Source organism: Ptiloglossa arizonensis, chromosome 6, assembly GCF_051014685.1.
Source record: "Ptiloglossa arizonensis isolate GNS036 chromosome 6, iyPtiAriz1_principal, whole genome shotgun sequence".
In the NCBI taxonomy this organism is placed as follows: domain Eukaryota; kingdom Metazoa; phylum Arthropoda; class Insecta; order Hymenoptera; family Colletidae; genus Ptiloglossa; species Ptiloglossa arizonensis.
This window is the reverse complement of record NC_135053.1, coordinates 4,350,752-4,377,233: the sequence shown is the minus strand read 5'-3', so window position 1 is coordinate 4,377,233 and position 26,482 is coordinate 4,350,752. Positions and strand designations below refer to the sequence as shown.

Here is a 26,482-nt window from a genome sequence, read left to right as displayed (position 1 = left end):
AAAAATCACACGGTTCGTTTTCAGTGGAACAAAAGAAATTAACACACTTAGAAATTAATGTTTTTAATAAATTTTGAAATAAATATTTGTTACCACTACTATCATATTTGAAGAAGTTCCACGATACAATTTGATGCTCATTTGTCATAAATTGTTACCTTATTCATTTAAGTAAAAGCTAAACATATAACAATAGGACGTAAATCGCAAAAAATAACAATTTTTGAAACAAAAATAATATGAAATTTATTAAAAAAAGGAAAATTGTAGGAAATAAAATGGTACAATGTATTTCCCATGACCAAGAATTTTATTTGTTATAGTTGAAGACTTTGGTAAGTGAACTCTTCGAGGTTTTATAAAACCTCGAATGTCCTTGTTGCTTCGCTCTCCTGTACGTGTAGGCTTTTCTGGTTCAACACAGCTTGATAACCGAGACTGAAGTATAAAACTGCATCCATCCGTGATCCTGAATCCTTCATGATCTTTTCTATGAAACCGGCGAGGAAGCTGTTTTTCACCAAAGAACAAACAGCATCAATAAAAATCGCTCATAAAATATTATTTATCTATTACAAAAATAGTAAACAGAAACCGTTTCATGGTAATCAGTATCATTAAACAATTTTTTACTATAGTAAATTTAACAAATTGTCATAGAAATGATCGGTCACAAAAGTTAATTGGAAAGAAAAAAGATTATTAATACAATGAAACAAAAATACTGCTACTACTTCTTCAGAAGTAGCAATGCACTTAGAAAATAAAAATAGTTTAAAAATTCATCTGATAACTATTTATAAAACGTTTGTAGATGCTAACTATACCTTAATAACAAGAAAGGAATCATTCATTAGTAAAAGTAATAAATTAAAAAGATTAGGATTTGCAGAAATGTATATAAATAAAGACTTACATTTTTGGGATCAAATTTTATTCTCTGGTAAAAGTAAATACAATATTTATAAATTGGATGGGTAAATTAGAATATTATGGCAATACAGTACAATGTTAGACAAAAAAATGCATGAATTCTTCTAGCTTAATATTTAATATTTGTGCATGAATTTAAAAATTAAAGGAAAGATTTTTTGTAATTAATATTTTAACAAATACTAAACACATGCAAAGAAGGTAAATAATAAAATATTCATTAAATACTAATTGGAAGACTTCTCATCACAACTAGCTCAACGTGAGGGAAATCTGTTTGCAGCCAAATATCTAAAATGCAAGAAGACATTAAAAGCAGGCAAGTATGGTGTGTAGAGGTACATTGTTTCTGCTACATATCAATCTAATCCAATAACTAAAAATTTCTTTAATTTCTTTAATAATGACATGTATAAAAATATGATATTTGATATAATAGTACCAGATAACACAGAAGAAAGTGATGGTAATAATTAGTATTTATTTATATTTTGTTTTCTATTTTTTATAATTTTGCATGTATATTACATACATAATTTTGTATATATTTTGATGTATAACTAACAACCTTTAGAAAACAAATAATGAATCAATATAAACATATAAACCACATAGTAGCCTCACTAAAATCAACTATTAAAACAGCAGTGTAATGATTTGTCATGGTCCAAGTAATCGAGCCTCAAATTTTCTACCCTCAAGACCTAATCCATCACATTCTCCAAAAAAAAAAACACAAATAAAATAGCAATTCACCCAAATGGATAATCCATTATGAACAAAGAGAAAATCAATGATAATTAATAATATTAAAATTCTTGGACTTATTTTCAATCATAAACTTATGTGGGTTCTATATCGAAAGATATTGTAATAATTAGACATTGCAATTTAGAGTCTAGCTATTTATTGACTTACTTATCAATATGTTTACTAACTTGCTGACTAAATTAGATTGATCACACATCTTTTTGTCTCTTTACCTCGAGATATATACATATCATACATATAATTAACACACATATGCATATGTGGAATAAATTTTGCATGTAAATAATGTTAAAAGTTCTATGAAAAAAATAAACATCATCAAAGCTTTAACCAACAGCAAATGGAGAGCTAATTAGAAGACTGCACTGAAAAATTTATCAGGCATTAATCAAACTGAAAATCAACTATGACTCGATAGTATACAACTCAGCGAAGCAAAATGTATTGAAAATAATTGACTAAACTCAGAATTCTGCTCTAAGGCATATCACTAGAAGTATAATACAATACAACAATACAAATACAATCAACAGTATTCTCTTTGAAACCAAAAAACTAATATTAGAAGAGAAAACTGTTCCTCCACCAAAATATTACTTATCCCAAATAACCCTATATATAAAAACATTTTTGCAGCTAACTACACCCAACACACGAAAGGAATCCACGATTACTCTGAAGATCCTTCAACAAAATTTTTAATTACCGAAATGTAAATAAATTTGCATTTGCAATTTGCATTTTGCAATTTCAAAAATAAACCTCCCAGAACCTTACATATTATTGAAACAATGTCTTAGGAAACATATCGAAAAACCAAAAGAGTAACATTAAACACAAAACTGAATTTCTAAAGTTAAAGAAAGAATACGAAAATTATAACAAAATATATACTGATGCATCAAACACCAACCAACGATTCTTCACCCTAGGGAATATGTGGAACTGAAAAAGCTGATTCCTAGATAAAATAAGTAGCAAAATTCCTACATATTAAATCAATTGACCCAATTCTCTAGCAAGATCTGCTCAAATCAATCTATAATATGAAAAAAGAATGGAATAGGACAATGTATGGAATACGACAAACAAATTGAAGATACATAATATTGTATAAAATTTTCACCAGTAAATGCTTTCCCAGAACACGAGTAGAAAAGATAGGATAATAATTACAAACTGAAAGTCGGACATATAAAGATTATCCACAAATATCTGCTGAAGAACTTGGAATCACCAGTTTGCGATTACTGCAAGCAATAATTATCAACGAACCATTTACTTTACGAATGCAGATATGAAATACAAAGACGCAAATATAAACTACTTCAAACTTTCAAACCCAATTGTACTACAAAATCTAAAAACTAAATTTGTCACTAATGACCATGTTGTAGATGCGATACTAAGTTTAGAGGAAAAAAAATATAGTAAAATAAAACTTACAAAATACTCGTTATTTTGTTTTCTATTATTTTGCTACAGCATGAGCCATAGCATTAACTATGCCAAATTCCCCTTCTATTCCCCTCATGGAATTTTTTCCGGCAACCCTAGCGACCGCTGCATGACCGTTTTCCAACGGTCGATAGTACGCATGCAAAGTCAGTATACTAGTAGTACGACAAATTTAGAGGTGTATTGTCGCAGGCAGTTTTGTTTGAAACAGAATGGCGAGATTAGTCGCGGTAAAGGAGTCTTTGGAAAAAGCATTGAAAGATGAGAATAAATTTTGGGTTAAGTATTTCGTAAAAATTGAAAAACAAACTGGAGTTAATCGACTTTATGTATTTTTAGGTATGCATATTAGGTTATTCGACGCACTTTGTGTCAGTTTTTATCGTTACTTATACGAATCGATTCATTCTTACTTTACGTAACCAGAATCTGTTGTAAATTTGTTCTAGTAAGCATGATAATATAATTTTATTACAATCTTTGAAGTATATTAAATCGTGCAAATTTTTTGTAAATTTTGTTTTCGCATACATTGTGAAAAAGGACTTTACTAACGAGTTTTTTTTTGCCATGAACGTTTTCTTTATTCTAATAGTTAAATATTTATAATAATAATTACAGCGCAAGGAGTGTCTTAACGTTTCGCGTGTCATTAAGCGTGTACATATTAAAGATTTGTGATTTTTTCAGATTTTTATCTATGTATATATTTCATTTATAGAGGAGATTTATTCAATAATATTATGGTATTATTAAATTTTTCAGGCACTGTTGCAGTTTTGGCACTTTATCTGGTATTTGGCATTGGACAACAGCTAGTTTGTAATATTTTTGGATTTATATATCCTGCTTATTGTTCCATGAAAGCTTTGGAGAGTCCAAGAACAGAAGATGACACAAAGTGGTTAACATATTGGGTTGTTTTTGCAGTATTTACAATAGTTGAATTTTTCTCTGATTATATTCTATGTTGGTTTCCAGTTTATTGGCTTTTCAAGGTATGATTACATTTAAAATTAATCAGTTATAAATTATTTTTATAATGCATAGTCAATTTCATTGTTTCTTATAGTGCCTCTTTTATATATGGTTAATGGCTCCTATAGAAAATAATGGTGCCATGGTAGCATATCGTCGCATTATTAGACCAACCTTTTTACGATACCACCACAAAGTGGATGAGCTTATATCTAATGCTCAAGATGCTGGTATATATATTGATATTAATACACTATTATATACATTATTTGATTACAATATACATCAGTTTTTATTAAGAAACTTTTATTTCAGCAGTGAAAGCTGCAACAAGTGCTCTTATGACAGAGAAACAGGATTAATTTGTATCTTAAGGAGGCAGAAATTTTGTAAATCAACTTTAAAAATTATAGCTATTTCTTTTTCTCACTCATTCCTAATAAAAGAAAATGTATTCTGGACAAGATTTTTTGACAGAAATATTCAATTATGCATGTGACATTTTATATTTAAATAAGAAATGGCATATTAAAAATAATTGGTGCATTATCATTTTTTGAAGGGATTTAAAAGATGTTCTTTGATGGATATATGTGGTTTACTTTAAATCTTAAACGATGATTATCCATCATTTTTGTTTTAGAAGCCATTTTTTATTTATTCGTAATGAATTTTCGTGATTGAAATACTATGCTCAGTATTTCTTATGTGCCTCTATTTGTATGAAGAGATTTTTAGTGATCGCACATGCAAAACTTTTCTATTGCTGTAAAACTATAAATAAAGAATGTATGTAATAACTGCTATATCTATCATAGCTGTAATTGAACACCAAGTCTAATCATACATTGATATTTTTTAATCAATTTGATTAAAAATATAATTATTTCCTTAAAAACATAATGTAAGAATGACAAGAATTGGCGTTTTATTACAACTTTATTAATGGAGGCATTAGTACAGCTTATGCATTAAATTTTGTGCCCTAGACATAATTGAATGATTTCCCATATATAATAATTAATAACTGTAGGATATGAATAAAGTCACTTGCATTTGGTATCATCTATTCCAAAATCCGGGATTTTGGTCTTTTTGAATTAAATTTTGGTCTTTCTGTGAATTAAAATTTTGTTGACTGTATCATTTATTATTTTTTAATCATTATATATTGTTATATACTGATACTAATGTCCCGAACGTTCAGTTGGTACACAGAAATTTAAGAGGGCAAAATTAGATGTAAATCTTGTACAAATACATGATTAAGTTTTTATGCATTCAATTTCAACTATATTCATTGTATCTTCTAAGTTGCATGTATAGATTTTATGTTCCCAAATCGATTATAGAATTTTGTTTCTGTGCCATTCCAGTTATATTTTTCAATTTGAATCTATTAGCAGTTGCTTATTTTGTGAATTGATATTAAGGGTAATTCAACAAGAATTGAATGTTTCTAGGAATATATTACTAAGTTTATCCTGAATGTTTTAAACTGCACTAGATTGCAAGAGATCCCTTAAAAATTGGTTTAGACCGAATACATTTTTAAACGTGTTCACTTCGTATTTAATCACTCAGTATTTTATATACAGGTATGGATGGATCGATCAGCCATATTTATATATAAGGTGTGATGTATATTTTATACACAAATTAAACACAAATTGCTCATATACTATAGTACCTAGGAAAATTAAATTTTTGTTGTATATTAATTGAATGCTATCTATAACTGTTTTTATAATAATGTTAAAATCAAATGGTAAAGTGGGATCTTGTTCATTAATGATTTATTTTGCTAAACGTTATGCGATGTAATTGCAATAATGTATTTATACTTAAATATACATGATTTTCTAAATCCAAACAAGAATCTCATATTATCCGAATAAAAATACTTCTATTACACTTTCTTGCGTCGACTAATTATTTTCTGTTATGGGACTCAGAAGGTCATTACAGATGAAAATCCGTTTCCTCCAGCGTGTTTCTACAAATATATGCAAAGATATGTAGAATTAGAAAAAAAAAGTGTGTCTATGAGAAACAGACAATATATGTGCATAACGTATTACGTATATAATAATTACAGTACATACATTTCCTTGTAGTGCAACTTTTCCACTGTCAGTGCAAACTTTCTAATATTTCGAATGGTGGACGCAGCAGCGATTTGCACTTCTGGATCGTCCGATCCAACCAAGCGTAACACATGCTATAGGTAAGTTTACGATATTAATATGTAACAAACAACAATTATTTGATAATAATATTTGTTGAATTATGTTAAACTAATTGAATTTCATACAAATTTGTTGTGGATTTATTTAATTATATGCAAGTGAGAGTATAATACAATTTTGTGAATAAAATTTAAAATTGTTAGCTTTTGCATTCAAAAGTTATAATGACATATACATCAGTAAATATGTTTTTATGAATAATTGATTGATCACTAGATGTGTTTCACGAACAAAACAATATTTAAAATAAGAAAGTAACTAAAGCTATGGAAAACATAAGAAATTTATTTCTTCTTTATAACTACGTAAATATTGTAATCCCAGGCAGTTCTTAGAGTTTTGTTAAATATTTATTCTTCTGTGTAGAAACATGTTATGTATATATTTATAATTTTATTGTAATAATTTAAAGGAGAAGAGACACGGCACGCCTCTCTTCCCTGGATCGTTGTCGAGAAAGAAAAAAATTAATAAAATCGTATGTTCCCGTTTCTGCCAGATGTATTGCTTATGGCTAATAAAGCAAAATATAAGTAGGTACACTGATTTTTACAATTTAAAAAAATATTTCCTACATATTTCTATTAAATCTAATTAAAATCTAAATTATTACATGTATGCCTACTTTGGTATTTTGCCCTTTATCTATGAAAAACTTTTTTAAGGAATGAATATTTTAGTAGCAATTGAAAGTGTGAAATTATATGAATCATTCGACATATGGACATGAAGTCTATGTAAAGCATCAAAAATACTATGGTACAGAATACTTATTTCTGTCCAAATTTTCATGATTTTCTTTACTATTTTTCATATACTTCTCGCTTCATTTATCTTTAGATAAATAGAATTGTTGTCAAATTAAAAAATTACGTTCTGTATGGTTAAAATCATCGTAGCTTCCTATTTATTACAATCGTATGCCGTGTCTTAACTGACATGGCATACACAAATACGTGCAATGAAATTTGACATCGCCGTGACTAATTTTCCAATATGGTACCTTGGAAACACAAATTTAACATACCATACAAAACTAGTGGTTTTATTTATATACGATGTATTGGCACTTTATCTAGTATTTGGCATTTGACAACAGCTAGTTTGTAATATTTTTGGATTTATATATACTGCTTATTGTTCCATGAAAGCTTTGGAGAGTCCAAGAACAGAAGATGACACAAAATGGTTAACATATTGGGTTGTTTTTGCAGTATTTACAATAGTTGAATTTTTCTCTGATTATATTCTATATTGGTTTCTAGTTTATTGGCTTTTTAAGGTACGATTACATTTTGGCAGCTATAGGTACTGACTAGGAACTTCCCTACTGAGTAGGGAAAGCGTTTCATTCCGAGCCTGCTAGTGGACTCGTCAGAAAGGCATCCTAGCAGGCCCTGCTTTATACGCCGCGACGTTGGAAGAGCGGTAAGGGATCATATATATAATCGGTGCAGGTACGGGAACTTGTGGGAAACGATTGGTGGTGTTTCCCTCTGGTGGTAAGTGTGGGTAGCGCCGCCACATAACCCCCTTGCCAGTGATAAACGATATTTGAAGTTCCGTCCTGATTGTCTCGTTGGTGTTGGTATTTGTTCGGTCCGAGGTTTGGCACAACAGGCACAGGAGGAGGTTGTCCAGAGTGGTGGAAGAGAAGAATGCTTCTTTTTCGTAGTAAGGCTCAGGTCTCGATTACGGGATACGCGTGGCGAGTGTGAGGACCATCGAGCACGCCGATAAGACCAGCACGAAGCCTAAACACCGGGATCACCGATAAACGAAATTCATGTATACAAGCCGCTGCCCTCTGAATAAAAATTCATTGATTGTTTCAACCTAGTCAAGTGTGAATCTCTGTCCGTCACCCGCTGTGCACCTTTGATTATTACGTCGATTCGCCGATATACTATCTACGGAAGTATTTCGTTAAAACAGCGACTTTCGCTAAATCGACATATTCTCTACGGAGGTATACGCCTAAGCAGTGAATTTCGATACTTATTTCATTATTCTACGGAATGAAGAATAAGCTAAGCCATTCTCACTCAAGTATTTCTGTTTGCGATCCCGTGCGTTGTAGTGCGCGAGTGAAAAGACTTTTCTGTTTATATTTTTGTTCGTTGCTCCGATACGGTCCCGTGACATATAAATTGGCGATCCTGCCAGGATCCGATTCAATTCAAGAGGAGGAAACAGCCTACGTGTAATCTACGGAGCACCTGTCGCTGGGACTACGTGTGCCACACTCGCTCTGGACGAACGGATCGAACCATTTAAAGGTAAGGAGTTCACAACTTATCGGAACCCTTACCCAGTTATATCCTCGGACGAGGAACTATACTCCGTCATCGTGAACAAATCAGGCATGAACTCGACCGCGCCAAACATAACTGCTCCCTAGAGTCCATAATAAGTCAATTAAAGAACATTCAAGACGTACAAAATCAGATGCAAGGAGCTATGTTAAAATTACAAGAGAGAATAGAGACTACAGACAGAACGTTTAAGGCACAGACGAACGAATTCCGAAGTGCATTCGCCTCGTTAGGAATAAACGCGTTCTCTGACGGACCAGCCATCACCGACGACGAAGACTACCGTGAAGGACGACTATCTAGACCCCCACAAAGAAACGGACCGATAACCCAACAAGAACAGAACGTATTGAGCCGAGCTAGCGAAATCCTACGCACCATCAAGATCTTGCGGGGAAAGGATGACATAGGAGTAGAAGAATTCATCAAACAGGTGAAATTCGCCCGTATCTCCTGTAGTGAACCTCTGATACTGCTAAAACTCATCATAGCGGAGAAAGTCACCGACAATGCCGAACGAAGTATTCGGTACCATGACATCGAGACGTACGACCAGCTGTACCAGTTAAGCCATTCTCACTTAAGTATTTCTGTTTGCGATCCCGTGAGTTGTAGTGCGTGAGTGAAAAGACTTTTCTGTTTATATTTTTGTTCGTTGCTCCGATACGGTCCCGTGACACGAGCATCGTTTGCACAAGACGCGTTTGTTTGTTTTCCGACGTTGATGCGTTGGCGAGCGTAACGGTTTTTATCGAAACGCATCGTAGTGGTTGGTGAATGTCGATTAAGCTGCAAAATTAGATGTAAATCTTGTACAAATACATGATTAAATTTTTATGCATTCAATTTCAACTATATTCATTGTATCTTCTAAGTTGGATGTATAGATTTTATGTTCCCAAATCGATTATAGAATTTTGTTTCTGTGCCATTCCAGTTATATTTTTCAATTTGAATCTATTAGCAGTTGCTTATTTTGTGAATTGATATTAAGGGTAATTCAACAAGAATTGAATGTTTCTAGGAATATATTACTAAGTTTATCCTGAATGTTTTAAACTGCACTAGATTGCAAGAGATCCCTTAAAAATTGGTTTAGACCGAATACATTTTTAAACGTGTTCACTTCGTATTTAATCACTCAGTATTTTATATACAGGTATGGATGGATCGATCAGCCATATTTATATATAAGGTGTGATGTATATTTTATACACAAATTAAACACAAATTGCTCATATACTATAGTACCTAGGAAAATTAAATTTTTGTTGTATATTAATTGAATGCTATCTATAACTGTTTTTATAATAATGTTAAAATCAAATGGTAAAGTGGGATCTTGTTCATTAATGATTTATTTTGCTAAACGTTATGCGATGTAATTGCAATAATGTATTTATACTTAAATATACATGATTTTCTAAATCCAAACAAGAATCTCATATTATCCGAATAAAAATACTTCTATTACACTTTCTTGCGTCGACTAATTATTTTCTGTTATGGGACTCAGAAGGTCATTACAGATGAAAATCCGTTTCCTCCAGCGTGTTTCTACAAATATATGCAAAGATATGTAGAATTAGAAAAAAAAAGTGTGTCTATGAGAAACAGACAATATATGTGCATAACGTATTACGTATATAATAATTACAGTACATACATTTCCTTGTAGTGCAACTTTTCCACTGTCAGTGCAAGCTTTCTAATATTTCGAATGGTGGACGCAGCAGCGATTTGCACTTCTGGATCGTCCGATCCAACCAAGCGTAACACATGCTATAGGTAAGTTTACGATATTAATATGTAACAAACAACAATTATTTGATAATAATATTTGTTGAATTATGTTAAACTAATTGAATTTCATACAAATTTGTTGTGGATTTATTTAATTATATGCAAGTGAGAGTACAATTTTGTGAATAAAATTTAAAATTGTTAGCTTTTGCATTCAAAAGTTATAATGTAGCCGTCACTGATTATTTTTATTCAGATTGAGAGAACATCGACATTAATTTTCGATACGACATATGCATCAGTAAATATGTTTTTATGAATAATTGGTTGATCACTAGATGTGTTTCACGAATAAAACAATATTTAAAATAAGAAAGTAACTAAAGCTATGAAAAACATAAGAAATTTATTTCTTCTTTATAACTACGTAAATATTGTAATCCCAGGCAGTTCTTAGAATTCTGTTAAATATTTATTCTTCTGTGTAGAAACATGTTATGTATGTATTTATAATTTTATTGTAATAATTTAAAGGAGCAGAGACACGGCACGCCTCTCTTCCCTGGATCGTTATCGAGAAAGAAAAAAATTAATAAAATCGTATGTTCCCGTTTCTGCCAGATGTATTGCTTATTGCTAATAAAGCAAAATATAAGTAGGTACACTGATTTTTACAATTTAAAAAAATATTTCCTACATATTTCGATAAACAAACGAGGAAATTAAAATCTAATTATTACATGTATGCCTACTTTGGTATTTTACCCTTTATGTACGAAAAACTTTTTTAAGGAATGAATATTTTAGTAGCAATTGAAAGTGTGAAATTCTATGAATCATTCGACATATGGACATGAAGTCTATGTAAAGCATCAAGAATACTATGGTACAGAATACTTATTTCTGTCCAAATTTTCATGATAGAACAAAGGAGAGTATTGTACCTTTATTACGCCAGAAGTATGCATAGTGATACAATTCGTGGGGTCTTTACTTAAGTGATACGCTGCTATACAAACTCCTCTAAGGACGTCTTTGTTTTTGCTAATCATATAATTGACGAGCGGCGCAACTGCGTTTAGTTGACCAAATTTATAATTATTCTCTCCCCAGTCGCTGCAAAATGCTATGGCCAATGTCAAATTTGCACGCAAGGACTCATCATTCTGAAAAAATACATTATTAAAAGATCGAGATATTTATCAAATTAAAATTATTTCTCATTTGAGTGTCATTGATAACATCAACGTCTCGAAGTCTGTTACCATTTTTTGGACATTCGGTATATTTCTATTTTTCCGAATACCTATTCATTGATAATTATTTGCATTTGACGAACAGAGAAAAGTAATCAACGTTACCTACGTTACTATCGTGCAACATAAAATCTCAAACTACTCCAACAGAGTAGATTGCAAACTCGCGTTAATTGAATATTTTTTCTTTTTCTTTTGCATACTCGATACCTCTAAATTCTTCGATAAATTAATCGTATCGATTGGTACGGTTGTTTTATTAACAATATCTTATTAACATTGAAAATTGTTATTCGATATGTTGTAACTCGACATTTCCCAATGACACATGTTTTCCGCAGGTGCAAGATTTAAACCGTCCGGGAAACTCGACCGAAGAATCCCTCAATTTTTAAGTTAAAGTACATTGTGTTTGAATTTGAACAATATGTTTCGAATAAATAAAAAGAATTACCGTTGTCACGAGTTTCGCCAATTTCTCCACTACACCGTGATCACTGAGAATACCCAGGTTCTCAGGATCCGTGGCAATTTCAGCAATAGTCGCGCAGACAGCGCTCAGCACTTCGGTCTCTGTGCTGTCAAGAAGGCTCACTGTGAGCTCCAAACCACCCACGAATGCCCGCACCATTTCCGGTGAATCTTTCGCGTACTTGATGCAAGGGACCAATGCGAGGCAAGCGTTCTTTCTGATTTTGACGCTGGGATGTTTCAGCAACGACCAAACCAATCGAACACCGTCCAAAATATGTTCGGGATCATTGATAATGTCCATGCACTGTTCATTTTCCGCGCACTCCTTTATCACCAAGGGTATGTTCTCCAATAGAGGTTTGTGTGTGGAGCTTAGCAGTCTGATCTGTAGATCAATAGTGACTTCAAAACGCGAAACAATGATAAGGGGCATTCGTTGGGTGCTCGGTGCAAATTTTGATGGAATTTTGCAGATTTGTAAACCAGACAAAAGTAAGGAACAAATATCTCTTTTATTTCGACTTTAGATTTTGCTTTTGAATTTTTATCCAACGATTAATACCAAGAGGCAAAACGGTTAATGTTATTTATAAAAAAAAAACATAAGTCTGTATAAAGAGGCCAAACGTATTAAGTAGTTAACTATGTTTTATTAAGTACCTAACTATGACTCTCTTAAGGTAGCCAAATGTCTAATGTCTTGTCTAGTTAATGACACGTATATACGGATAACGAGGTTCCCTCTATCGTTATCTACTTTCTGGTGAAACCTCCAGAGAGAAAAATTGGAAAAATTATTTTAAGTTGTTTTAGGATCATTCTATGTGTAAATAGGTTTAATTCATTTTTTACATTTCTAACTTAATTTTCCTTGGCTGCTTGATGTTAATCATTTATATGGATCGGAACAATTCTTATAAATAATGACATGCTCGTATTTGTATTTTGATATTTCTCGAATTTACCCAAATGTGTACGGTATACCGGTATAGGACACGTCATAAATGCGAATATTTCTATAGAAATACGCTTAAATTGGTCTACAGTACGCAATGATCAACTTATCGATTCAATTTTACAATAACTTTATATAAAAATACATATTATATATCGAGCCACGCTCAATCGACGTTTGTCGATATGGTTTTGTTGATTTTTCACAAATTTTCACGCAAATGCTCAATGTCACATTTGTTTAAAACAAAAATGATTTTCTTTACTATTTTTCATATACATCTCGCTTCATTTATCTTTAGATGAATAGAATTGTTGTCAAATTAAAAAATTTCGTTCTGTAAGGTTAAAATCATCGTACCTTCCTATTTATTACAATCGTATGCCGTGTCTTAACTGACATGGCATACACAAATACGTGCAATGAAATTTGACATCGCCGTGACTAATTTTCCAATATGGTACCTTGGAAACACAAATTTAACATACCATACAAAATTAGTGGTTTTATTTATATAGAATCTTCCACAATTTGTAGGACCCACTTCAGGGGTTGATACAATTCATGAGTATATCCAAAAAAAAAAACAATGAAGAAATATCTTCGTTTATGAGGTATACGAAATTTTGTAAACAGAGGGGACTCTTTTTTCGTAATCTGTTATATCGTACAAGCAAAAAATTGCTCTGTTTTCAAATAATACTTAACGCCATTCATACGATCATTTGACCTCAGAGAGGATAACCAGATAAACAACCAGACGTTTACAGGTTTGCTTGGAAATGCAAGGTTTCGATCAAATTGATTGTGTTTAAAGTTCGAACGATATATGCTTGAACCGTTCGAATACCAAGAATCAGCAATTTTCAAAATGGCAGGCATAATCACCAAGATGAGAGAACACCTCACGATGTGGAACGTAAAAGAAAATTTTCAATGTAGAAGAATGTTGGAATTTAACAATCGCAGAAGTATAATCTTTTTGTATTATTTTAAACCTACCCCTTGTCTCGAATGCAAAATTTTCTTTTTCCTGTTAGGAGGACACCTTTCCTCCAACACTATGAGTCAGTGCTTTAAACGTACAAAAGAAGCTTCGTCAGAATTACAAAGTACGTATAAGTGTGAAATCAACTATTATTCGAGACGATTGAAAATTTTATACGAAAAGATTCGAATATACCGAGAATTGAACGTGGTCCATCGACCTCGCGAGAAGTATGGGTTACAGCAATACTGTGTTAACGAAAACCCAAAGAGGTGAACCCTTTTTTTAAACATACTGTGTAATTACCAGCTTCGGTAGACCATCGTTGATTCTCAGAACGTCTCTGTTAACAGGATCCTTGCAACATTCTGCCAGAGCTCCTACTACGTTCACCTGTACATCTTCGTCCTCGTGTTCCTCTAAAAGAGGTACTAGTGCAGCCACTAAGCCATTCTGATTGAATCTGGCTACATTCTCTGGACTTAAAGCGCATTTCCAGATTCCGCCCGTGACGGCCGTTAACAGACGTTTGTTCGTGCGAACATTCTCGTTTTTCACCAACTTGCACAACATGTCTAGACCGTTCGTTTCTCGAACTATGTCCCTCGCGATTTTGTTTGGACCACAATTGAATATCGTCAGAGCGCAATTCTCCTTTAATTTAAGGTCATCATTTTTCAGTAGCCATACCACGTCATAGATGATGTCCGTGTGCTCGAACGCCTCCCGGAATACGTCCTGCAAAATTGATGAAAATTCGGTATAAATCGAATATTAGATAAATTTAGTATTCGAGAAAGTAAACGAGACGTTTTTTATTAATTATATACGGAATATTATGTCAATAACGAGGTTAAATAAACTTAATAAATCGATATACATAGCTTCGATGCGATTGGTACTTTATTAAAGGTTAAATAATTTAGTTATAGTATACAGATAGAATTTCTGATCAAGTACTGAAATCGATGGAAGAAAAGTATTCGTTCAGTATGTTTTTTATATAAATGGACGAAATTAACAACGATTAATATATTGTAGGATATTACGCGTAATGGCGTTCGAGAACTATGGTGCAATTAGGTGAATTAGAAGAAACGGAGTATTTAAATATTTCTCTTGTATTTGAAAATTGAAAGACACGTGTACAATTCAACTTAAAGAGCTCCAAAGGACGTGAACAATTTTTTTGTTCTACCAAATCATTCTTTTTAAGGTTATCGAGTTCATTAATGAATTTGTTAGTAGAACTATATACTTTTATCCCTTGTATGTAGTAATTGACTTTAGAAATTTGAAACGAAACACTGAAATTTTTAAGATAGAAAGTCAGTTTGCAGTGTCGCGTAATTTGTAATTTTTAGCTACATATATTTTTAAAGCGGTTGTTTTAAAAATTGACTATAGAATCTTCTTTCCAATTTTCTACTTTGCTGACAATTGAAAAAATTCAATCCCGAGTGTTCGATTTCTCGTAATAATGTTTGTCTTTAAATTTACAAAAAAGATGTCCATTTTTTGTAATAGACAACAATATTTAAAAAAAAAAATGCGTGACTTTTCATTTCAATTACTCGTTGTAATATTAGGTGGACCGGAAAGTAATGTCGTTTCTGCGCATGTCACTATTTGATTGTCATTTGTCAGCTCATTGTGTACATTAAAGTCGTAGCAAAGACATTCTGAGGTTATAGTGACTTGTTTAGTTGTAAATAATTAAATTTAAAATTTTTCTTTACAATTTTGGGTGAAATGGCCAGCCAAATACCAGAAGAGGTACATATCCGGCATTGCATGCTTTTTGAGTTTCGCAAGGGTAGTAACGCAACAGTTGCTACCAAAAACATTTGCGATGTTTATCCAAATGCATTAGACGTTCGTAAATGCCAAAGGTGGTTTTCCAAGTTCAAATCCGGTAATTTTGATCTTTCCGACTCGTATCGATCAGGAAGACCAACAACGTTAGACAATGACGTGTTAAGTGCGGAAGTGGAAGCAAATCCGTGTCAGACAATCGAGGAATTGTCAAACAGTCTTAACCAACCTTGGTCGACCATCCAAGAACATTTGCAGCAGATTGGGAAAGTAAGCAGAGCAGGTGTTTGGGTCCCGCATAATCTGTCCGAAGAGAACAAGGCTAACCGATCCACCACATGCAACTTATTGCTTCAACGGCACAATACAGAAGCGTTTTTTGATCGCTTGATCACCGGAGATGAAAAGTGGGTTCTTTATGATAATCCAAAACGCAAAAGGCAGTGGCTCTCTCCAAATGAATCGCCACAAAGTACTGCTAAGCCAGGTTTACACCCCAAAAAGGCCCTTTAGTGTGTTTGGTGGAGTATTCGCGGCGTTGTTCATTTTGAAGTGCTGAAACCTGGACAGACTGTGAATGCAGACCTTTACTGTGAACAATTAGATCGTGTAAATAAATCTTTAATTGAAAAGTGGCCAGCGATTGTCAAGAGAAAAGGCGTTATTCTGCAACACGATAATGCAAGACCGCACTGCGCAAGACGAACCTTGGCAAAAATTAATGAATTGGGGTGGGAGGTACTGCCTCACCCACCATACTCGCCCGATGTTGCACCATCGGATTTCCATTTATTCCGATCGCTTCAACACTTTCTAAGTGGCAAAAGATTTGCAAATTTGGATGATATTCAAAATGCCATCTCTGTATATTTTGCTCAAAAACCAATTGATTTTTATCGATCCGGCATTGAAAATTTGCACACTAGATGGCAAAAGGTTGTTGATAATGAGGGTGATTATATCATTGATTAAAAATAAAAACTCGTTAAAAATTTATATGTTTGAATTTAATGTAAGGAAACGACATTACTTTCCGGTCCCCCTAATATAACAGCCATTTAATTTCACTAACTACATTCGTCACATCGTACACCAGTTGCAGGATTTCAAGAAAACGATCTGCATTTGTAGCGTTTTAAATTTCGTTTAGCAAATTCAGCTTACCATATTTGCACATTGTTGAACAGCGCCCATCATAGGTATTATCAGAGAAATGTGTTTAGATTTTAGGAAACGTTCCATAAGTTTTACAATTCCGTGTTTCCGAAGCTCTTCCCTCACTTTCGGGCTACTGCACACAGAATCCAGAACCTTTGCACAGCCTATTGCAACTGCTACCAATTCTTTGTTAATTTCGTTTAAATCATCGTAAGGTCGTCGAAGAATTGTATCCGACACGTCCATAACGTCCAGCTTTTGAACCCCGAAAATTTGTTTGTCTATTAAAAATGTCAGTTGGCAAACAATTTTTTCTATGTTACAAAATTTTCCCTTATCTTTAGTTTGTATAATCGTAAAATTAAATTTTCAAAAATTTCTACACTATGTAATTATAAATAATCGCTATGAAACCGAGAAATGTACAAAAATGATAAACGTTTAAGAGATTTAAAGAAAGGTTCATGGAATTCTTTGCACATATGTATCGATAGAAATAAAACGTTAATAAAGCAACAAAATTGAAGCAATTACTTTAGAAAGATATTAATCACCCTCTTAAATTCAAATAGACAAATATAGATAGTTGTTGGACGAAATATAGCGAGATTCAAGGTGTGTGTAAAATAATATTCTTGAGGTTATAAGCCCAGGAATGTGTTTTTTAAAGTAAGTGCCAAATTAATTGACCATTCAAGGTCACTCTCTCGATTGGCGAGTAACGATACAAATTATCTTCTTTTATGGTGGTGTAGTTGCAAGTTTCAACTTACTTTGAATACATTGGCACGACGATTCGATTTTTAGGATAATGTCACTGTACTAAAACCTTTATTTGCTCTTTCCTTCTCGTTCATTCCTATATTTAGTTTTTAACTTGATGTTTCTATTTAATTCTTCTTGGCCTTAAAATAAATAATGCGATAGAGTGAATCAGGCGCAAAAGCGGTGAGAACTAAATTGCCTAAGTGAGTAACCGTATAGTAGGATTTTAGCTTTGATGATTTTGAGCGGCTGAAATATTTGGCACTTACTTTAGTGACTAAAAAGTGTATAGAATTCAGCCTTCGAGTCTTTTGTACTTTTATTACAACCTCGATAAATTTCTTCCACTCAAACTATCTACTACTTTAATTAAATTAATTTATATAATATTTCGCATCTCACAATCGGTTACTCATGATGATATTTATTTTAAACGTTAAAAATATTTAAACAAATAATTCTGTCTACATATGATTGAAAAAGCTACAATAGAGTATATATTTGTGCAATAAACTTGAATTTGAATTAAATTTTTCTAATAATCTAAATCATTCAATTTTACGATTACTGTAACATATAAAAGTACTGAAATTAAGTTCGATTTAAAATCTACGATTTAGTTCGAAAAAGGTGGTTTTATTAAGATATTTAAAATATTACATTTTTTACTTTTTGACTATTTAAATCATAGTCTCTTTGACGACTAAAAAGTTTAATTGTAAATTAGGGAAAAGAACTCACGATGAGAGGTAGACCGCCTCGAATACGTATTTGCTTCCTCGCTTTCCTAATTCGTGCGATAATGGACATAGTCTCGGCAGCTAGAACCTTCACGACGACAAATAAACTATTAAATCGTACTAGGTGCTAATGCGAACTTAAGAAAAATGTTAATTTTTCGTATCTCCAAGCTTTCTTAACACTGTGTTGTGGTATTGAGTTGTAAAAGTATTATATATCGAACAAACGAGGAACTAACTTGAATATCCCTAGCTGGATGTTTTAACATTTGAATCAACGGTGTTACAATACCAAGATCGATTAGATACTGTCGCATTTCCGGTGAATTCGCAATCGGTAGTAACACTGACAGAGAAGCCTTCTGACAGTTTAAATCTTTGGTCTCAAGGAGGTTCACCAAGATTTCTAGACCTCCCATCTCCTGAATGGCTTTCTGTATAATCTGTTTTCATAAAAATTTGTTACAACATTGTTATTAAGCGAAAGTGGTAAAATGTTTGCGTTCAGTTTTGATCTAGTTGAATGGTTGCACCGCGTTTACAAAAAAGTATAATTTCTTGAGTAATTTCGAAACTTAAATTTAACCATAGAACAAACGTCTTCGAATATAGAAAAACGTAAATTAAACACAGCACGTTGCTCGAGTTCTATCGAACGATTACTCGAAACGGTTGTTTACAGGCTGTGTGTTAAACTTACAAAAAATAAAGACCCAGTAATATTCATAATAATACCATTACATGTTTTTGATGATACATCCTGACAGAGAAGTTCTTCGGAAATTGGTCACTCGCGTTACATTGTGTTTCAAAGATTAAATACTGACGAAGGAAAAAGTCGAGTCATCAAATGTAAGAAAACGTTATGCAATTGTTAAATTACCCTGCTGGTGAGGTCGTAATCCTTCAGAAGGCAGAGAGCCACCAAGGTTGCGGTTTGATTGCCCGCTTTCATGTATCTAATCAGTTTCTGTATGTGCCAAAATTCTGAAGGTACTTCTGGTGTGTCGTCCTTCAAGTGCCTGAATTCATCGTCGCTTTCTGACTCGGGCTCGTCATCTGAACTTGCGTCTTCTTCTTTTTCGACTATTGGACGAATACGAGGCCCGAACGGTTCTCCGGTGACCGATGATACCAATGGCAGAGGTATCTCTTCCGATTCTATTACCTCCGGAATATCCGATTCTAGCCTTTACGCATGTGACATTAGGTAGAAGTCAATTATTTGTTGTGAATTGTGCGATGCCAAGTTTTATCGGTATTACATAATTTGAAGTAGTAATTTCAAAACTTCACTTTGCCACAGACCACTTTAATGAACAAAAACTTTTGGTGAATCCTTTAGAGTAATTAAATTGGTAGCTTTGTAATATATTTTTAAACTATTTCACAAAATTTGTTTAAGGTGATGAAAATTAGTTTATATGTATAAATCACTGCTTTAAACTGTATAAAATCGATAAAACTTAGCTTTGCACAATTATATATATATATATATATATATTACATTTTATATATAATGAATAATATAAATTCTACGTGGTACTCAAAGTTATTCTAAGGTTTCTTTTCTTTTAGATTAACGAGAGGATATTTTTATTTGTGTGTGTGTGTGTGCGCGCGCGCGCGTGTGTATATGTGTATGCGTGTATATGTGTAAATTACGTACGTTGGTATATTGTAAAATAAAAAAATAGAAAGAGAAAATATAATGTTACAGATTAATTTCAGTTTTCACTTCAGTTTCGTAAAATACTTTTAATAAGTTTAGATTTTGGGAATATAAAGAAATACGTACAAGCAAAATGAAAGCATTATATGTATTATACATTAGGGAACAAGCAAAAAGACGATATAATTATGCATTTAACAAGTTGAGACTTACGTTGTTACTGGCTCGAAGGACATCTTCTTGACAATTTTCTTTCGTTTTGGCGGCATGGTCTTTCACTTGCAAGTGTAAAAAATAGGCAGAACTTAGAATACTTTATTTGTTTGAATAGAAAGGAAAAGCTTACAATTTGTGTCGTTTCTTTTCGCATTTAAGAGATGTGAGTGAAGTCGGTTCTGCATATAACAAGATATCGATCAAACAGTGTACTCAAATCATAGAAGTCAGAAATTTCCATTTTGTAAAGAACTGTTTATTTTGTTCCACGTTTTCAATGGATTTGTCCGTGACAATAAATTCTCTAGTATGTAGCACAGGCTTCACTTCGTGACTCTTGGAACAGTTATTTTTATTTGATTAACTTAAAAACGTTTGTCAATAGAACTTTTCTTTTGAACTTATCTGCGTTTATGCAAGTATGATTAAGCAATGTTAACAAATAGAAACATATTTTCTGTGTATGTGATGGAACGCAATTTCTTTGCAAAGTGCCATTAATTGAACAAAACAAATAATAAATACATCATTAATATTATCAATAAGCTTCGTTTTGTATAAATGACTTTTCACGAAGAAAAGGAATAAGATAAAAATAAAATAAAAAATTTTAAACGTACATTTTAGAAGCATACTAGAAATGAATAATATACTATACGGAGAAGAATAATTATCGCGAATATGAACTTAAAGGAGCAGTTTGATAATTTCAGGTAAAAAGATCGAATTTTTGTATCCATTTTATTATAGTATCTCGTAAATTTTATTTTAAAATTCAATAATTATGAAGAAACCATAATTTTTGGTTCACAGTATCAGACCGATCGCTTAAATAATTTTATGCGACATAATCTGAATGCACATAATCGCTTTTCCGTAAAGAATATTTATTTTTCGTCTATGCAGTAACTTCTATTTCGAATCTTTTTATCACCGTATATATTATAAATACAATGTTAAATCTCAATTCGATTGACATTTACAAATGACAGAAAAACAATATAAAAATCGATTAGTTCTCTAAACTAAATTTTAGGTTAGAAGTCTACCAAATTTTTGTTTCCTCAATAGACGCATAAATATAGAAATAAATTTGAAAAAATATTAACGAAATAGGGATATAGAATCGCACTTAACGACCAGGGAGAAAGATTACAGATAAAATATATTTGATTCTAATATTCAATTCAATTACATAATTGTGGAAATATGTGTCACGTAACAGAAATTTATAAACATTCATTGCATCATTATTAAACCGAAAGGTAAACGTTAAGTGCAAATTTGAATGTACCTGCAGTTTAAAAAATTTGATGATATTAGTCACAGAATGAGGGAGTTAATGGAAAATCCAAAAGGTGTACGTAACGAAGAATTGAGAGTGGATTTTAAAATCATAAAGTCAAATGTTTCGTATACACATATATGCTACTCCGTTTTCAGTGATATTGCTTTTAATATCTTTGTCGGTATGGCTTTGCATATGTCGATGGGGATTGCAATATAACTTGAAAGATACAGAGGTAATTCTTTCAAATATTAATTGATTTCATTTTTTATATTCTAATTTGATCCAATTGAAATATTAAATTGGATAAAAGTGGAATCTGATTCGATTTAAATATATATTAAATTAAACAAATTCATATAATATAATAATAATTTATACCGACGCATTTATATTTTTAGATCCTGTCTTGTTTGATTTTATACTTCATCATCATCACTTTATTAAATATGCTTTTTCTGGGTCATATGCAATTTTCTTGCGACAAGTAAGAACAATATATAATTATAGATCTACTTTTAGTCACTTTTCTTTTACATCATAAAATAAGATATATAAATCAATTTTTGTTGTTCTAATATAGATAATTAAATAACAAAGCAAAACGTTCTTTTTATTACGTTTATCATTTACAATTAATTTGCAATTAATTATACTATTTTGATTGAAGTTATTTAAAAATTACTCGAATCATTTGCTTTAATACTATTTCGAACGATCTTTTCGTTTTTCCATATATAGGAGCATGATGAAAACATTGAAATGAAACAGACTATAATTAAAATATTGAAATGAACCGCGGCCTGAAATTGAATGATTGACTTATCAAAACATACATACATTGGAAGTATCTGCTACAGTAAACATTGCGCCGTTCTTTCATACATTTTTATGTAATTCCCAAAAGTGTGTGTATTTAATCAGAACACAAGGTACTCTACATACTTTTTTAAGTAACTAATATTTTTATTTATTTGAATGACGATATTGTAAACTTTTTGCAATCCATAAAATGTTTTTGAAAAGTACCTAACCTATAAAGTACATGCCTATAAATGTATTACTCCTTAAATTTGGTAAATTTAAAAGTTAAAATAAAATCTTTTATAGCACCGATTGAATTCAATACATCGAAAACAATAATTGTTTAAATTTAAAATTAATGTTTCGTTCATTTAATAGTGAAAATTTGTTAATAATTTGTGTTGATTTCTACGATTTAATATATAGATTTTTAAATACAAATACAGTATAATTATTGAAACAAAAATGATAAAATAGATGGATAAATAATAAAAATGAATTTCATCAGAAATTGTTGTAACAAGAATTAAATCACAAAGATGAAGCTATAGTTTAATATGAAATTTTTATTTCAGATGGGTTTAAAACGACATGTTCAATTTGTCGCTCGAACAATTATGGTCTATAACAATGAAGTAGAGCAAGCTTGTAGAATATTAAATAATATACTAGGAGAAGAGAAGTTGTTATCACAATATAGGCGCACTAGATATTTTGAAAGACCTTCATTGGCAAGACGGAGGATAAATTATGAAAAATGTAAAGCTATTTATGATGAGGATATGAATAGGAAAATAAAATTCATCTTGAGAAAAAATAGAGAAGATCCATACCCTGGGTGCTCTTAAATTACAATTTCGATAAGTTTTTATGTAACATTACTTTGTAGAAAATTGTCATCTATAATTTTGTATGCATACAAATAATGTGGTAAAGTATTAGTATTTTCACCCGTAATTCTGTACATGTGTATGAACAAGAAACAAAATAAATCATAAGATAATAAGATACACTATGTTCTTTGTAACAAAATGTTATTAGCAGTTATATAGCAATCGCTATCTAGATTGCATTCTTTTATTCTAATATAAGAAGTACTAAATAAAGATTGCAAAGAAATACAGGATAAAATAGAAATAGGAATCAGGTCCTTATTTTTCAAAACAAATCGAATAATTAGTATGCTGCCACCATTAAATAGAAATTGTACAATTTATATGTCATTTTTCAGCTAAAAAATAAGTGTTCGTTTTTGTTTGTCTTAAAAGTTTTTCGAGGTAAGATTCATTCATTTTTTTTTGTACTAATAGATAAATATAATATTTTAATTATAGAACTATGATTAGGAGCAGTGTGCAGGTACTTGATATGAATACTGGTAAGCTTGAAAAAACTTGAGATATGTGAAGTCTCGGGTAGCTCAATTGTTTCGCGTAGACAGATATGTGTATTCCAAAATAATAATGGGTCGGTTTTTTCTGTAGAATTTTGTCTCTGTAAATATTGCTTTTTGGTATAAAATTATATCTACTTGTGTGATTTTTAATTTCTCCCCATTTCTTTCTTCAAGGAAAGAGAAAAGGGACTTTTTGTTTTGAAGTAATTTTTTCATCACCTTGGTTAAATTGCAATTTTCATATCACATTTTGATTAAGGAATGTATTTTTTCTTCGTGATATATTACTGCCTGCTCAGCATTTTTCACTAAATGAAACACCTCTTTTTTAAATCTCGAGTCCAAGAGGGCGGCGACCACAGAGATTGTTGGAAAGTCATTTTTACTAATTCCACAAGGCTCTGATAAAACATTTTCTCATCTTTAGTTGAAAGTGTTTTTAATAAGTTATTAAGTTATTATTACAAATATGCAGTTGGCGTATTTATGATCAGATGACCTCTTAAAATATCTTCAAATTTTTGACATTTTTTTTCTTTTGCCCACTTTGACATTAGAATTAACATTAATTCTAGTTTCATCTGATTTATTACTTGGATTCTCTATTTTGTAAAATGCACATACAAGTAAAACGAATAGCATTAAATTTCTTTATATTTTTACCTAATATATTCATTATGATCTAACCATTATTTTTACTTTTTTTTTCATTATGAGAAATTAATTTCCTTATGAAAACATGATTGTGAGAATTTAAAAATGTCGGGAACCCGATGATCTGGTCAATCGCCTGAAGCAGTAAAACCAGTCAATTCCGTTTAGTGGCATTCATTTACTAAATTAAAATCATGAACATTATCGAGGATTCTAATTTTCTCGGAAATCCTGATTTTTTTCGGGAATCCCACAGGTTTCGGGAACTTGTTCAGATCCTACCTAATATTTTCGAGTTCTCGCATACCTCTATTAATATGTAGCTTTAATAATATCATATAATTTTAAATATAATACATACGAAAATAATCAATTATATATCCATACGTACAAGAAATTCGCTAGTGTACGTAATATAAATTATAATATGATGCACTTGTTCATAGCAATTGAAAATTAACCAACCATTGATCGAATTCTTCGTTTAAGAAAGATAAAATTAATTTCTGTAGACAAATTAATTATTTATAATGTCTAAATAAGATGCATATTGTAACATTAATATTGGAAACATGCGTAAATTTTAACAACAATCGCGTTTAGGAACTAAATTCGTTAAAATCGTACATCGTTAGAAATTTCGCAATATCTTGATGTTTAGTTATTAGAAATATTAACAACTGTCATAATTTAAGTAATTATTAACGATGTCTTAGTATAAATAATGACGTAAAATATCAATTTGTTGAGATACTCGATTAGATTGAACATAGCAATCGAAATAACTGTAAGTCACTTTCTTGGTGATACAGAACTCACAGTTGAAAATTTCATTCTCTCAGGAGCCTTCGAGGTGGATGGACGTTTCGATTTTGGGCTCCTGGTAGCTGGTGGTCTGCTTTGATGTATTTCAATAAATTAATTTCGAATAACACGTGTAGCTTTTTTTCTGTTTCTAGATTGAATTGATTCCTTTCATGCGATTCTAAATTATTTGTCATAGAAAGAAATATAAAAGTTGTTTGACTATTTCTCCCGTAGAATGTAAGATATACATTACAGAATAGAGGGCTGAGATTAAATGGGACTTTCAAAATTGTACGAAGCTCTTAAAGTAGTTTTAACTTATAGATAAATGTTAAAACGTTTAAAATTCCCTTCGTGAGGATGAATGCAATTTATAGTTAGGATATTATCTGATACGAATAGGTTTGTTAGAATCAAAAAATGGTATACAAGACCAAGTTTTCTATGTTTACTATTTTTGCGGGTTGCCATCTACTAGAGAATAGGTAAACTACACTTAAGGTGTGAAAACACCTGGCGGAGAAACGCTCAAGTTTGTCGAGGAATTGTTCTGAATTTTATCAATAGATGGCTCGACAAGCATTATCTACCGACATTACAGATAAGTATTTCCTTTCGAATGATATTCCCTACCGTGCGGTAAAATAAATAAATATTTCTCTACATGTGGAAATTATTGTTTGTATGCATGCAAATATATTTGGAACGCACACCTCCACACATTTGCGACTTGGTAATAACATGGGTTACCATCTATTGCAGAACAGGTTAAACTATACTTAAGGTGTGAAAACTCTTTGTGGAGAAACGTTCAAGTTTGTCGAGAAATTGTTCAGACTTTCATCAATAGATAGCTCCAAAAGCATTATCACTCGAATTACTCGCAATGAATGTATTTCGTACAAGTTTTATAGACTCTTATACGTTACAAAACTTTTCAATATTGTAATATAATATTCTAAATTTGCAGCCAATTAGCTCGGTATTACTCGCGACGAAGAATTGTTGTTCGTATTTCTGAACATTTGCTAAAATTTTTCGTCGATC

The 26,482-nt window shown here is 31.6% G+C and overlaps 3 protein-coding genes and 2 long non-coding RNA genes across 9 annotated transcripts; 3 read left to right on the top strand and 2 right to left on the bottom strand.

The window, feature by feature from the left end:
* Nucleotides 1–224: 224 nt before the first annotated feature.
* LOC143147796 (uncharacterized) lies at nucleotides 225–3,188 on the bottom strand. 3 transcript variants are annotated; one of them, XR_012992349.1, is made up of 2 exons: nucleotides 2,831–3,188; nucleotides 225–510 (listed from the first exon to the last, which is right to left on the bottom strand). It is a non-coding gene; the product is annotated as an uncharacterized LOC143147796 (long non-coding RNA). The 3 variants fall into 3 exon arrangements; XR_012992351.1 differs by lacking the exon at nucleotides 2,831–3,188 and adding an exon at nucleotides 1,872–2,610; XR_012992350.1 differs by lacking the exon at nucleotides 2,831–3,188 and adding an exon at nucleotides 2,411–2,610.
* Nucleotides 3,189–3,263: 75 nt separating this feature from the next.
* LOC143147794 (receptor expression-enhancing protein 5) lies at nucleotides 3,264–4,606 on the top strand. 2 transcript variants are annotated; one of them, XM_076313395.1, is made up of 4 exons: nucleotides 3,264–3,501; nucleotides 3,928–4,160; nucleotides 4,235–4,370; nucleotides 4,459–4,606. In XM_076313395.1, exons 1-4 carry the CDS (start codon nucleotides 3,375–3,377, stop codon nucleotides 4,500–4,502), a joined length of 540 nt encoding a protein of 179 aa, XP_076169510.1. In that variant the 5' UTR covers nucleotides 3,264–3,374; the 3' UTR covers nucleotides 4,503–4,606. The 2 variants fall into 2 exon arrangements, with proteins under 2 accessions (XP_076169510.1, XP_076169509.1); XM_076313394.1 differs by having other exon boundaries at nucleotides 3,266–3,501; nucleotides 4,456–4,606.
* Nucleotides 4,607–5,561: 955 nt separating this feature from the next.
* Nucleotides 5,562–6,964, top strand: LOC143147797 (uncharacterized). Its single transcript, XR_012992352.1, has 2 exons — nucleotides 5,562–6,367; nucleotides 6,802–6,964. It is a non-coding gene; the product is annotated as an uncharacterized LOC143147797 (long non-coding RNA).
* A 3,121-nt stretch (nucleotides 6,965–10,085) lies between these two features.
* On the bottom strand, nucleotides 10,086–25,557 carry Gudu (Armadillo repeat-containing protein gudu). Its single transcript, XM_076313390.1, has 11 exons — nucleotides 25,448–25,557; nucleotides 20,484–20,548; nucleotides 19,482–19,788; nucleotides 18,838–19,041; nucleotides 18,600–18,686; nucleotides 17,100–17,348; nucleotides 14,427–14,858; nucleotides 12,158–12,562; nucleotides 11,392–11,613; nucleotides 10,371–10,486; nucleotides 10,086–10,261 (listed from the first exon to the last, which is right to left on the bottom strand). Exons 2-11 carry the CDS (start codon nucleotides 20,537–20,539, stop codon nucleotides 10,228–10,230), a joined length of 2,112 nt encoding a protein of 703 aa, XP_076169505.1. The 5' UTR covers nucleotides 20,540–20,548; nucleotides 25,448–25,557; the 3' UTR covers nucleotides 10,086–10,227.
* Mrps21 (mitochondrial ribosomal protein S21) lies at nucleotides 21,778–23,588 on the top strand. Of its 2 annotated transcripts, none has more exons than XM_076314377.1 (3): nucleotides 21,778–22,009; nucleotides 22,176–22,261; nucleotides 22,516–22,700. In XM_076314377.1, exons 1-3 carry the CDS (start codon nucleotides 21,893–21,895, stop codon nucleotides 22,538–22,540), a joined length of 228 nt encoding a protein of 75 aa, XP_076170492.1. In that variant the 5' UTR covers nucleotides 21,778–21,892; the 3' UTR covers nucleotides 22,541–22,700. The 2 variants fall into 2 exon arrangements, with proteins under 2 accessions (XP_076170492.1, XP_076170491.1); XM_076314376.1 differs by lacking the exon at nucleotides 21,778–22,009 and adding an exon at nucleotides 23,154–23,588 and having other exon boundaries at nucleotides 22,177–22,261; nucleotides 22,516–22,706.
* Nucleotides 25,558–26,482: the final 925 nt, after the last annotated feature.